General features: G+C 35.1%; 1 protein-coding gene and 1 long non-coding RNA gene across 6 annotated transcripts; one reads left to right on the forward strand and one right to left on the reverse strand.

The window, feature by feature from the left end:
- The first annotated feature begins 2236 nt into the window (after positions 1 to 2236).
- On the forward strand, positions 2237 to 10324 carry LOC107981979. 3 transcript variants are annotated; one of them, XM_016988991.3, is made up of 4 exons: positions 2237 to 2888; positions 7707 to 7889; positions 9101 to 9218; positions 9978 to 10324. In XM_016988991.3, exons 1-3 carry the CDS (start codon positions 2814 to 2816, stop codon positions 9212 to 9214), a joined length of 372 nt encoding a protein of 123 aa, XP_016844480.1. In that variant the 5' UTR covers positions 2237 to 2813; the 3' UTR covers positions 9215 to 9218; positions 9978 to 10324. The 3 variants fall into 3 exon arrangements, with proteins under 3 accessions (XP_016844480.1, XP_016844479.1, XP_016844477.1); XM_016988990.3 differs by having other exon boundaries at positions 2238 to 2888; positions 9974 to 10323; XM_016988988.2 differs by lacking the exon at positions 9978 to 10324 and having other exon boundaries at positions 2238 to 2888; positions 9101 to 9469.
- LOC116416550 lies at positions 5918 to 11136 on the reverse strand. 3 transcript variants are annotated; one of them, XR_004226931.1, is made up of 5 exons: positions 10869 to 11136; positions 10556 to 10627; positions 10348 to 10390; positions 8372 to 8616; positions 5918 to 7993 (listed from the first exon to the last, which is right to left on the reverse strand). It is a non-coding gene; the product is annotated as an uncharacterized LOC116416550 (long non-coding RNA). The 3 variants fall into 3 exon arrangements; XR_004226929.1 differs by having other exon boundaries at positions 5918 to 8616; positions 10869 to 11135; XR_004226930.1 differs by lacking the exon at positions 8372 to 8616 and having other exon boundaries at positions 10869 to 11133.
- Between the last annotated feature and the right edge of the window lie 911 nt (positions 11137 to 12047).

A 12047-nucleotide genomic window follows, 5' to 3' on the forward strand; every position in this document is an offset into this window, starting at 1 on the left:
CCGCGCGTTACATAAAATATGGTGAACACCAAGGGCTAAGTGCACTTTATGCCCTTGGTACACAATATACTATTATTTTGATGGTTTTAGACCTTCTATATACCTCTATAATACCTACGTATTTTTTTTTATCAATTTTTGATAAATTTTAACATAATTATCATGTACCTTTTTTTTCTATGAAATTCAAACCAAATCCCCTCATTCATACCATAACTGATGTACTTTTAAACAATATGCTGGAGTTTGAGCTCATTCAGGCTATTCGTTTCTTTGGAATCTTACGGTCAGTGAATTATGGACTCCTTACTATACGTAGGTATTATAGAGGTATATATAGAAGGTCTAAAACCATCAAAATAAAGGTAATTATGTCTAAGAATATTAAAAAAAAATTGGCTTATTTATACAAGTATTTATAAATTTTTAATGAAAATTTTTGATTTTAATTTTAAAGGTGGTGCACAGCTTTTAAACTCCTATGGTTCTTAAGATATCAAGGTTTCAATTTATTTTGAAAATTTTTCGATTACTGATATCTCTAAGACAATGTAGTCAAATTTGGTGATTTACTATAAAAAAGGACACCGTATTTTTAATTTTTATTTTTTTATTTTAATTTAACATTAGGTTATATGCTTGTGTAGAGTTTGTCGGTGTAGTAAAATTACCGAAAATTTGTGTAGGAAATTTCCGTGCAGCAAATATCTGTGTAGAATTTTTCCGTGCAGTTATTTCCTGTGTAGAATTATTTTGTGTAGCGTGTGGGGTTATTTTTGTGTAGAGTTTGTACGGTGTCTAAAAAAGCTGTCTGCTGCTAAAATTTTAAACGATTTCGTCGAGCGGTTCTCAAGTAAAGAGCTAAAATGTAAAAACCATTTTTATTAAAACTTTTGCTTCCTCTTATAGAGAGGTGTCGTTTCACGTCGTTAAAGTCCCTCCATTGCGAATTATGCGAACTTTTTCCCACCCACCCGCTGATGTACGATAAACTTCTTTTATACCCCTCGTTCTGGTCAGTATCCATATTATTTTATTAAGAAACTTGCTCCTTTGGCAAAATAATTGAAATTAATAATATCAATTGGTAAACTGTTTAATTCTTTTTTTTTTGAGTTTAATTTGTTCATTACTACAAAAAATAGATCAGATCCATTATTATAAAAAATAACGTTTCTAACACACCCTATCAACATAAAGTTAGTACTGTATCCCCGGCGAGTCGAGAATAAAGAGCTACAAGTATGTATATAGAAACGGAGGATTCAGAGGAATAACAAGAATCAACGACGAATTTAACATCCGCTACTATATCTATAGCTATGGGGAGCACTGAGCTTATTCCTCGCTGTTATAATATATGCGACATCAGAGTATACGATTGCCCTTGTGCGTCTCGACTTGGATTTTAGTGTTTTTGCGTGTGTGAATTATTTATTTAAAAACAATAATAAAAGCATTAACATACTGTATATTTAAACAATATTTTATTTATAGGAACTACGAATTTAGTTGGAGGTAGCTACGTGCCAATGAATTGGCAGCGGTTTTTTGTTGTGCATTTGTATCTTAACGTTTGAAGCTTTAAGACTTTGCTATATAATGAACATAAAATATAATTTCAAGCATCAGGATAATATCACTAGAAATAAAAGTATCATCTTACTTAAATATAAGAAGAGAATTAGTGATGAAAATAACGATAAAAAACCATTCTTACTTATAATCAGCCACCGAATAAAATAATGGTATTAAATATTGAGAAAGCTTCTTAAAATCAAATTATTAAAAACTGGATGGAATTTAATTGGTAATTTATTAATTAGCTTATGTAAGCTAATATGTATATTTTGTGTATAATACATGTCGAATGCTTGTATCAAGTAATATCAAGTATTAATTATTAGGTTATTAACTTGTATCGGTCTGTCTAATTACATTTGCAGTAATTAAATAACTGGTTCCTTTTTTTTATGATGATGCTTTGGACAAAAAGTACATCAAAAACCCATCGCAGCAGCGGAAAATGCGGAGTTCACCACTCCCTAACGTCACGGAAAATTCCAGCAGAAATACTTCTTCGAGAAAACACGGCTGGCTAAGAGAAAAAGAATTTCGTACTGTCGGACTCATCGCTGCCCGTATACGAAATGCCGCATCCGGTCGTGTCGATGAAACTATAGCTAAGATGCAGATTTCCGCGGTTGCGTGGGTGCGCGCCTTTTTGTTTGTTATCACAACATAGTTTACTCGATTTATACGTCAGCCTGCAAAATGCTCGTCGGTGCTACCACATTTCGTTGACTGCTTCAAACAGCTTCTTTCCACTCGCTAATGCGCTTCTGCCAAGAGATCTTTTCAAGAGAATAGTTTTCGCAAGAAAGTTCTGTTAGAGCTTGGGAAGTATGAATCATACTATCTTCATAGTATGAATCAGCTGTTGTGACAACGTGCACTTTTAAAAAGAAAATAGATAAGCTAATAGAGTTGAATTCGAAAAGTTGTATCTAGCCATCGCTAAAGCAAGAAATGTTTATACAGCTATGTTGAAGAAAAGAGAAGAATCCTGAAGTGCCTTTGTATCTAAGTGTCGAGTGATTAGTTTTCGTGAAAGAGCAGCGGCTGTTCTTCAATGAGTTGTTTTACTCGCAGAGAATTGGTTGGTTATTCAACGATAGCAAGACGATTGGTTCAGAGAAGAAATTCGAAATCGAGAAGACAGATAGTGTTACAAGTTATTTATTGTGGCAACTCGTGCCATCAAATGAAAATCAATAGTCGGTTAGAGAAAATATACTTGTCGACGAGTCGATATGCAGCTACAGTCCGTGACATCCTCTCAGGACATTTTACGACCGGTCGATGAAACTTCAAACCATTATTCTAAGGTATACATTATTATTTAAATAATCCTCTTTTCTGCTATCTTATATCTTCTTTTCTTTATACGATAAATACATTTATAAAAGATTCCTAAACACTTCAAAGTCCCTTTAAAACTAAAAAGCGATTAGTTTATAGACTAGTCTGTATATTCTTTTTTGTGACACATGAACGATTTTCGCGTTTTTTGACCTAAAATTAGGGACAAAAGTAGTCGTTTTCCGAAACGCGTGCGAAAAAATGCAGCAGCGGGCGCAATAGTATATTACGTGACTAGGAGGAAAAAACTTGGACAGTCCATATCTCGTGTAAATTGTCACCCAAGCCGAAGGCGAGGGTGGCAAACACGAGGTATGGGCTGTTCAATTTTCCTCCCGTGGTGCGTATACTATTTTTCTTCACACCAGCACCGAAAATGCACATTCCTCTCCAGGCGCCCGGAAGGGAATGAGGTACTTTCGGTGCAGGTGTGGAGAAATAGTATATTGTGTACCAAGGGCGTAAAGTGGGCTTGTTTAGGCCGAGTGTGGATTTTGCAGTACGAGTCAAGGCGAGTTAGCCCGAGCCGAAGGCGAGGGCGTTTACGAGCCGCAGACGAGTACTGCAAAATCCACGAGGCCAAAAAGCCCACTTAGCCCTTGGTGCACACCATATTTTATGTAACCCGCAGACGTATTTTCGCGTTTTTTCGTACGTGTTAAGAGGGACTGATGTGACTATTTTTTGACACGGCAACCGTGCTCTTATCTTGTTCAAACAAAATGTTGCGGGCAATAAAGACTTTTTAGCGGGCAATAAAGGCCATTATTGCCCGCTAAAAAGTCTTTATTGCCTGCAACATTTTTTTTTGTAATTTTAAAAAAAAAGTTGATAAATTTGAATTATTTATTTATTTTATATAATGTTTGAACAAGACAAGAGCACGGTTGCCGTGTCAAAAAATAGTCACATCAGTCCCTCTTAACACGTACGAAAAAACGCGAAAATACGTCCGCGCGTTACATAAAATATGTAAAATACTCGTCTGCGGCTCGTAAACGCCCTCGCCTTCGGCTCGGGCTAACTCGCCTTGACTCGTACTGCAAAATCCACACTCGGCCTAAAAAAGCCCACTTTACGCCCTTGATACACAATATACTATTATAGCACAGTGTGGCTAAAATCCGCTGTTAAGTCACGCCTATCTGTGACTAAAGTAGTCCTTTTATGCGCCGTGTTTATCACACTCGCTACGCTCGTGCGCTAACCTCACGGTGCCAATAAGGACTACTTTAGTCACGAATAGGAGAGACTTGCGGATTTTAGCAGTCTGTACTATAAAATTAAATGGTTCTTTTTTACACGGCGCAGTAGCATCCGAGCGTAGCGAGGGCACTAAGCGCCGTGTAAAACTGAACCATTTGAGTCAAGAGTACCGTATACAATTTTATAGCACAGACTGCTAAAGTCCGCAAGTCTCGCCTATTCGTGACTAAAGTATTCCTCATTTGCACCGTGAGGTCAGCGCACGAGCGTAGCGAGTGTGATAAACACAGTGCAAAAAAGGACTACTTTAGTCACAGGTAGGCGTGACTTAACAGCGGATTTTAGCCACACTGTGCTATAAAATTATTTTTGTTATCAACTAATTTCTACATGCGACTAATCGATATTCTGTACATAATAAAAATAACTTTAAGATCCTTTAAAAAATAAACAAGCAATAAGCAAGAAAAATCATAAAAGAGTGTTATTGAAAATGTCCAACACCGGAAAACGAAACCAAACATTCTAAACGGCTTTTAAACGCAGCTAGCACACTGATCAGTATTATTTTTAGAACTGGCGAACTCAATTTTCTTACTTTGATTTCCGATCAACTATTAACTTTCTTTCGGTACTGCAGCATTTAAAAAGATTGCTATGTGCACATGCGAGCGCTAAAACTTTTATTATAGACAAACAGGCTTTAATTTATAACCGATTGCAATTCGCTTCCCGCATGTTGTTTATAAAAACCAAAAGCTTGCAGAAAATTATCCAAAGCGCAAATCTCAATGCGTTAAACTCTTCGCTAACCGACATTCTTACTATCTTCCACAAGCCCGTAAAAAAGTCCACTCTCTGCGACAAAGCTCGAAATATTTCGACGTAGTCAAGCCACGTATAAAGAAATGCACGTCGGCGTGTCGAAACGAAGGCATCGGCACGCAACAAAGAATCACGCAGAAAGCACAGTCACATATGGAGACGAAAGGCACAGTAGTACAGCAGTAACTGAGATTTATTAGACAGACGTGCGAGGAATGCAAGCTCGGCTCGCGACAGGAAATTCGATCGTTTGTCTAACCCTCCAAAATGTCAGGCACATAAAAAACATGCGGTAAGCCGGCTGTCACTCAATTGATAAAATAAAATTTCTGCCGATTACGCGGCGAGATAGTCTGCACATCTATAATGTATGGATCAACGGTGACAAAACTCTATTTAAATATGATAATGACACCGCGAAATGCATGAGTACGCTCGCTTCAACGAGTTAGGGAAATAGAATGCGCCGAACTAACCGCATCAGCTGCAGCAGCCTGAAATCGTCTCTCGCAATCTGCATATGCGTGCGAAACAGGTGTGAGTTAACGCGTGCTTCTACTAGTTTACATATACGTAAATACGCGCGTGACTGCGTGTCTATTGCTATATTACGGTACACGTGATTTCGGGGCTGAGAGTAAGCTCACTTCTTCGCATAAATACTGGAGACGATGAGTTATTAGAAGGCAATGATGAATAAAAAAAGTGATTATGTGTTTAATGCAATTGAATCTATTGACAAATTATAAGTGATTGTGTTCAACGTTTTTTAATTTTTTCAAACAAAACGAAAAAATACGGAAATTTTTACTTATCTGCAGTTTGAACTGATGTTAAAGTGATGTTTATATCATACTGCTGAAATGCATCAAAATCTTTTATTTATTTATTAAATAATTATGTATAATTTTCATTTTCTCTCGCCTCAAACTCTAAAGGAATTATGGAATGAAAACAAAAACAATAATTTTAATAGAACTATTTTATTATTTAAATTAAAATTTTAATTACATCAAAACTTTTCACGGTTGGTAGCAACGGTTTCATAACAACCGGTCAACGCTATTTTAAGAGAGGAATAAAATGCACATCTACTTTACTACATAATTGTAAAAATTCGTCAATAATACATGCCAGCCATTATGGATACAAAAATAAAGCATACCCGTAACATCGAATTTGTAATAACCTTGTTCGCATTGTTCAAACAATCAATGTTGATAGGAGTACATAAATACAAAAACGTACAGTCCAAATGCAAATTGTGTATTTACGAAAGCATCGTATCTTTCCCGAAATTCAAAAAGGGTAGATTTCAGCCAACGGAATCCAGGGAATGAGATTTTCCATATGCGCGTGTTTACATGGACTTCGTATGCATGGATGGGTTTGCATTGATGTCAGACGTATATACCTACACCACATGTACGCACACGGGCACACTTGCCCTCGCCCCGTTGCACGACTTTCTCATATGTGTTCGCAATGTAAAATTTGCATACATACATAACAGAGAGACGCAAGCGCCAGTTCAGTAAAAGGGCAGAAAACTGCGGACGACGTCGGGAGATCCCCGGCGATCTACCGAAGACCTTACGCTGTATATACGCTATATATAGTACAGTTCTTACGCTGTATATAGAATATACACTTCACGCGCAGTTCGCGATATGAAAATGCATGCGCTACACTGCTGCATAGCCTGCACTGTATGAGTGTATGTAGCTCTGCAACTTCATCTTCCTAACTAAGATCGGCACTATATGTTCCCTACAGCCCTAAGAAGCTGACAGAGCTTGGTGCGTTTCCTTATCTCTGTGACTGATTGAGGACATGGTAATTTTTCGTAACGTACTTGATTTTGGGGAAAAGAATGAAAAGACTGCGGAAAATTTACATATGCTATATCATACGAAGTTGGACTGACGTCGTTTTTCTTTCTACTAGCTAAATCCAGCGCGCGATTAACTTAATTTTCTTGAGGTTATAAGTTCAAAATAGTAACAATATTTAGATCAAATATTTGTTTTCACATTGTAATAAAATTGCTTTATTGACGGCTTTACAACATCCAGTCATTACTTTTTTTTTAGAGACATTATAGGTTATCGTATTATGTTCATGAGTCGTCCTTGTTTTGCGGGCGCGTGCATCAAAGATTCGAAATTTTATTTCGTTACATTCCTCGGTAAAAATCATCGTGTAGTATTCACAGAATTTGATTACTGGAAAAATGCTATTGTAATATGACAGTAAAAACTGTAAATATAGTTTTATTTGTATTTAAATAATTTAATAAACATATTCGATCGCTATAATTTTTGAAACTCAAGTGTATGAGGATGTTTGCCCTGCAAGCTTGAGCACTGTTGTAGCCGCCTATAACATAGCTCCGCTAGTCGACCGCAAATTTACTTAAACTAACGTGATTTATAGCATGATTACAGCATATTTCGCAAAACGCAAGGCATCTTTATAATCTGTAGTGAAATCGCAAACATTTTGTGTTACTCTTATGCTAATATAGAGACGATTTTCAAATTTTCGCAGTATTGACTTGCTAGGTACATGAGTTCGCAGTAGACTAGCACAGTTACGTATTTAGATATATGTTATAGGTGCGCCAGTCACAATAGTGCTAACGTGTACTGGCATCATCTAACTCAAGCTTGCAGAGCAAACATCCCCATAAAAGACCGAAGAGTCTATTTATATACTAGTATTGCAATCAAGCACTTTTTTGTTCAAATTAGGAGGAAAGAAGACGGACTGGTCGCTATGTCGCCGGTGGAGCAGCCTTAGCCATTATACTCATTGCAGTTTATCATGTGTTTGCAAGAGGGGCATCAACAATAGCTGGAATTTGTATACCTGCCATTATTATGGTGACTTACATACTTTGGGTACTTTATGCAGCACGAAGAGATCGGATAAGGGTACACAAGAATTTAATATTTCTTATAATAAAGAATTTTATTTGTCAGATAAACAAATTTGTTTCTTTGCTCACGTACTGCATATTGTTTAGAATTTAGTCCATCTATAAAAAAAAACCGCGATTAGTATAGAATTGAATCTTTGTTGCTAAATTTAGAGCGTTATTCATAAATTTTATTTGAGCAACAATCAAAAAGGCCATAGTGCCTATGTGTGGGGAACGCACTTCGCTTAGAATCTTGTCGATTAAAAAAGCATTATGCTCATGTTACAAATGGTTATATTTGTGCAAATTAAACACATCTAAACGAATGTATAAATTCACAGTATTCACGAGTCATCCGATTCATGACACAAGGGATTTGAAAGCTGCGCAAATAACTTAGCTGAGACATATAAAAAATTGACCTTTTATCAAAATTTTCAATGAATTCAACCATTTTTATTTAAAATATTCGTTGTACTCTCTCGAGATGCGTACCTATTAGATTTTCATAAGACATTTCTTTTCACCAGCGGTAACTTCAATCTTACAATTTTGGTCGATAAAGTTTCCTACATGTACTGAGAATAAAACCTTGCTGTAAAGTCCAGTAATTTTTACTGGGTTACCCGAATGGTAGTGGCACTTCAGCCAAAACAGCGAGTAGCCCCACTGGTAGTTTTGGCAAGTTGGGTCTCATGCTGTTGGCTAAGCGCTTGGTCATGCTTGATCTGTTACGCCAACTAATAATTTGAAAATGTATTGGTTATACATAACCTTTCCAAAACATAAACAAATTTCAGTAAATTTAATTTTTTAATCAAATGATTAATGAGTCAGTTTAAAAAATACATTTATCAAGAATTACTAATGTCATAGATAGGTTACGCATGTACACTGAGCGACCACTCATAAATTGATTCCTAATAACGGCTGAACTTTACGGCAATTTCAGCCAATCTAGTCAGTTAAAACAGCATGGTTTTATTTTTAGCGTGTATCGGCAAAGACCGTCATAGAGCTCTAAGTTTTTCAGCTTAAAATTATGTAGCTATTTGAGTTCATATTTTTTATATAAAATAAGCAATTGCTTTATTTCTTAGCTACCAGAACTCGTTAATTTTCCATGAGAGAATTTTGAAATTTTTATTGCCCACTAATATTGGCATTCTGTATAATTCTATATAGATAGGAATAAAACAATCGTTTTAAAATTTTCCATTTCAGACACTAAGACTTGCATCAGCTATGAATTTGCCGAACATCAATGACACTTCAAACATCTGCGATATGACAAGACGTAATATTACCAACCCTCTAACAAGTACAATAGATGTATAAAAGTGTGAGTCAAAGCAGTTTCAATCTGATTTTCTTTGAGACATCATTTAGATAATATTTAATATTGTGTTACTGACTTAATGACAACAGTGATTACTCTATTTAAGTAAATGTAATTCTAGTGAAATATTTTTCAAATCGTGCTTTTTGATTGATTAGGTTTATTAAATTAACTAGTTGGATTGGATTTCGAAAATATTCTAAAAAATACCCTTCTCGAGAATTGATAATAATAATAAAACTGAAAAAGAAACAGAAAAAATCTAAATTTATTATCTACATTATTAAAAATCGCCGAGAACTCATTGGCATTTATTGCAGCTTTCTCAGGACTACATATTCTATCATTTTTATAAGCAAACTTAATGTGAATGTAAATGCGTATCATAAGAGATGGAGACAAGTACAAATACCCAATGACAAAAGTCCGTTTATCGGACGTATACTAAAAAGATAATAATTGTTACTTTTGTTAAGAATATTATAATAATTTTCATAGAAATTTGTAAAAATATAAATTTTTGATATAATTTACGAATTTAATCACTTAAAAGTTATGATACTCTGTAAAATGTAAAAATACTCTGTATGATTAATTTGTATAGTACTATGTTCACCGCACATTTTTGAACATGCATACATCAATTTTTTTCTACAATAACAATACTTTAAATTATTATAGCAGAATCAAATAAAAAAACAGAACAGTAAACGATCAGCAAAATACTTTATGCATATTGTTAATTTTTTTTCTTTCAGACAGTGGCACAAACGTAAATGACAAGCAAATGTTAACTAAAGAGCAACAAAGCATTTGAACGATGCAGCAATGGAAAGAATGTATTTATATTTTAAATATTTAAAATAAATTATACACCCATATTCATACGCATTTTATCAACGAATGTAAATATACATACGTTTAGTGTTGATTTTGATGATTATAATAACGATAAACAAAAATTAAACAAAAGTTATAAATATATTTTAGAAGCCTTGTTTAAATGTTTAACAAGCATTATCACTTTCAGAAAATAAAAATTTTGACAACATCAATGAAAACATTTCTCAATCATTTGGCCAACGTATCTTAGGCAACGTAAGCAGACATTGTATAAAAACTGATAAATTACCTTTAAACGTTTTATTTTATCTGCGTTTCTTAAATTTTCTATACTGCATAATCCACGATGTATCCATCGGATCGACAAAAGTGATTTTTTCCATGTTTTAGTACCGGAAAGTATATTCCAAAAACACCAGTAATATCAGTTTTTTATTTGATGGCTTTTTAATTTGGCGTGGTTAAAGTACTTGTATTCCATTCGCAAACACACTCACCTTTGACACGTGTTCGCTTGGCTTCGAGTCGTACTACAAACTCTATACTCAGCGTGAATCCCACTTTATGACCTGTTTACACAATATATTGCTTATATAAACAAAATAGCTTTACTGTTTTTGTACGTTAATTAAAATAATGATAAAAGAATGAGTTTAGAAAGTTAGGCTTTCTAAAAATTTACCATTTTCAAATTTTCTGAACCTCAAATTATTTACAGATTAAAAAAAGATTAATATGTTTATAACAAACATAAACAAAAAACGCATTGGCAAATCGTGTGTTAAGTATCTAAGCCGTAGCTATACATACATAAAAAGCTCTTATCTATCCACTAAAACGTGTCCAAACATCATCGAACTCTTTGATTGAATCCATATTGATGTGGCCTTACCGCAACGCAACCACCAAACGCATGCGTTCAATTTTCTGATTCTCTGACTGTTCAACTTCCCTTCTCTTCTCTCTCTATCTCCAATACCACGTCACATATTTACCTACAGCATCTCTTGACGCAAATACACATGCGACACGCAGCACTTGCAGTATGATACGCATATCGCGCGTTCTCGTATGTCTCTGTCGCGCGATCGATCGAGCAAAGTTCACGCGGTGCCCTGCATCCGACTGCCGGTGTATCCCCCTCTCTTCTCACCCTGTCGCACCGACAACTACTCTTCTACTCTTTAGTCAAGTTCCACTTTGTTTGCATAAAAGAGTAGGGTAGAGACATAATCATGTTGCTCCTTGTTTGGCACATCGCTGCCGCTTTCGTCATTGTGGTCAAGCGTCAGGAGCCATGGTAAGTGTTTATGCGAAAATTCTCGGACGCTTATGACGTGAATGGTGATGGCAGGCCACCGCACTGACTTAATCGACCAAGTGTCATTTTCTTTGATTTTATTATAGCACAATGCGAAAACAGTCCGTTCTTACATTTTGTAGACACTTTTTTTATAGCGATATCTTAGTTTTGAAAATTTTAGATTTTTCTAATAAAGTTATTGGGAAAATCGCTTAATATGTACCTGAAAAAAAAATAACCCATCTTTTTACCGAGGAGAATCTATATTATCGTTTATCGTTCTTTTATTATACACAATAAAGTAAATTTTTTTTAATTGTTTTAACTCGAAAAATAAATGTCGAACCTTTCTAAAGAAACATGATTATTGAAGGTTATATTATAACTATACACCACTTTAATTCATTCATGGAACTATAAGTCATTTCATGGAGCACATTCGGAGAAAAACATCGCAAACTTAAAAAAGTCGTTTTTCTATGGCGCTCGATAACTGCAGTAAAAAGGCGTATCAAGTTAAAATTTTGGATTTAATTAACATTGCATACCATTTTAATCCCTCTCCATGGGCTGTTTAAGAAATCAGTTAGGTTCAAAGATGTTGAGGCTCAACATTTTTTTTTTCATCAACTAATAGAACTAAAACCCTGCCCTGGTAGGAGCATATGTTTTACTCAGTACACGAG

This window comes from Nasonia vitripennis (genome assembly GCF_009193385.2).
Source record: "Nasonia vitripennis strain AsymCx chromosome 2 unlocalized genomic scaffold, Nvit_psr_1.1 chr2_random0010, whole genome shotgun sequence".
Taxonomy (NCBI): domain Eukaryota; kingdom Metazoa; phylum Arthropoda; class Insecta; order Hymenoptera; family Pteromalidae; genus Nasonia; species Nasonia vitripennis.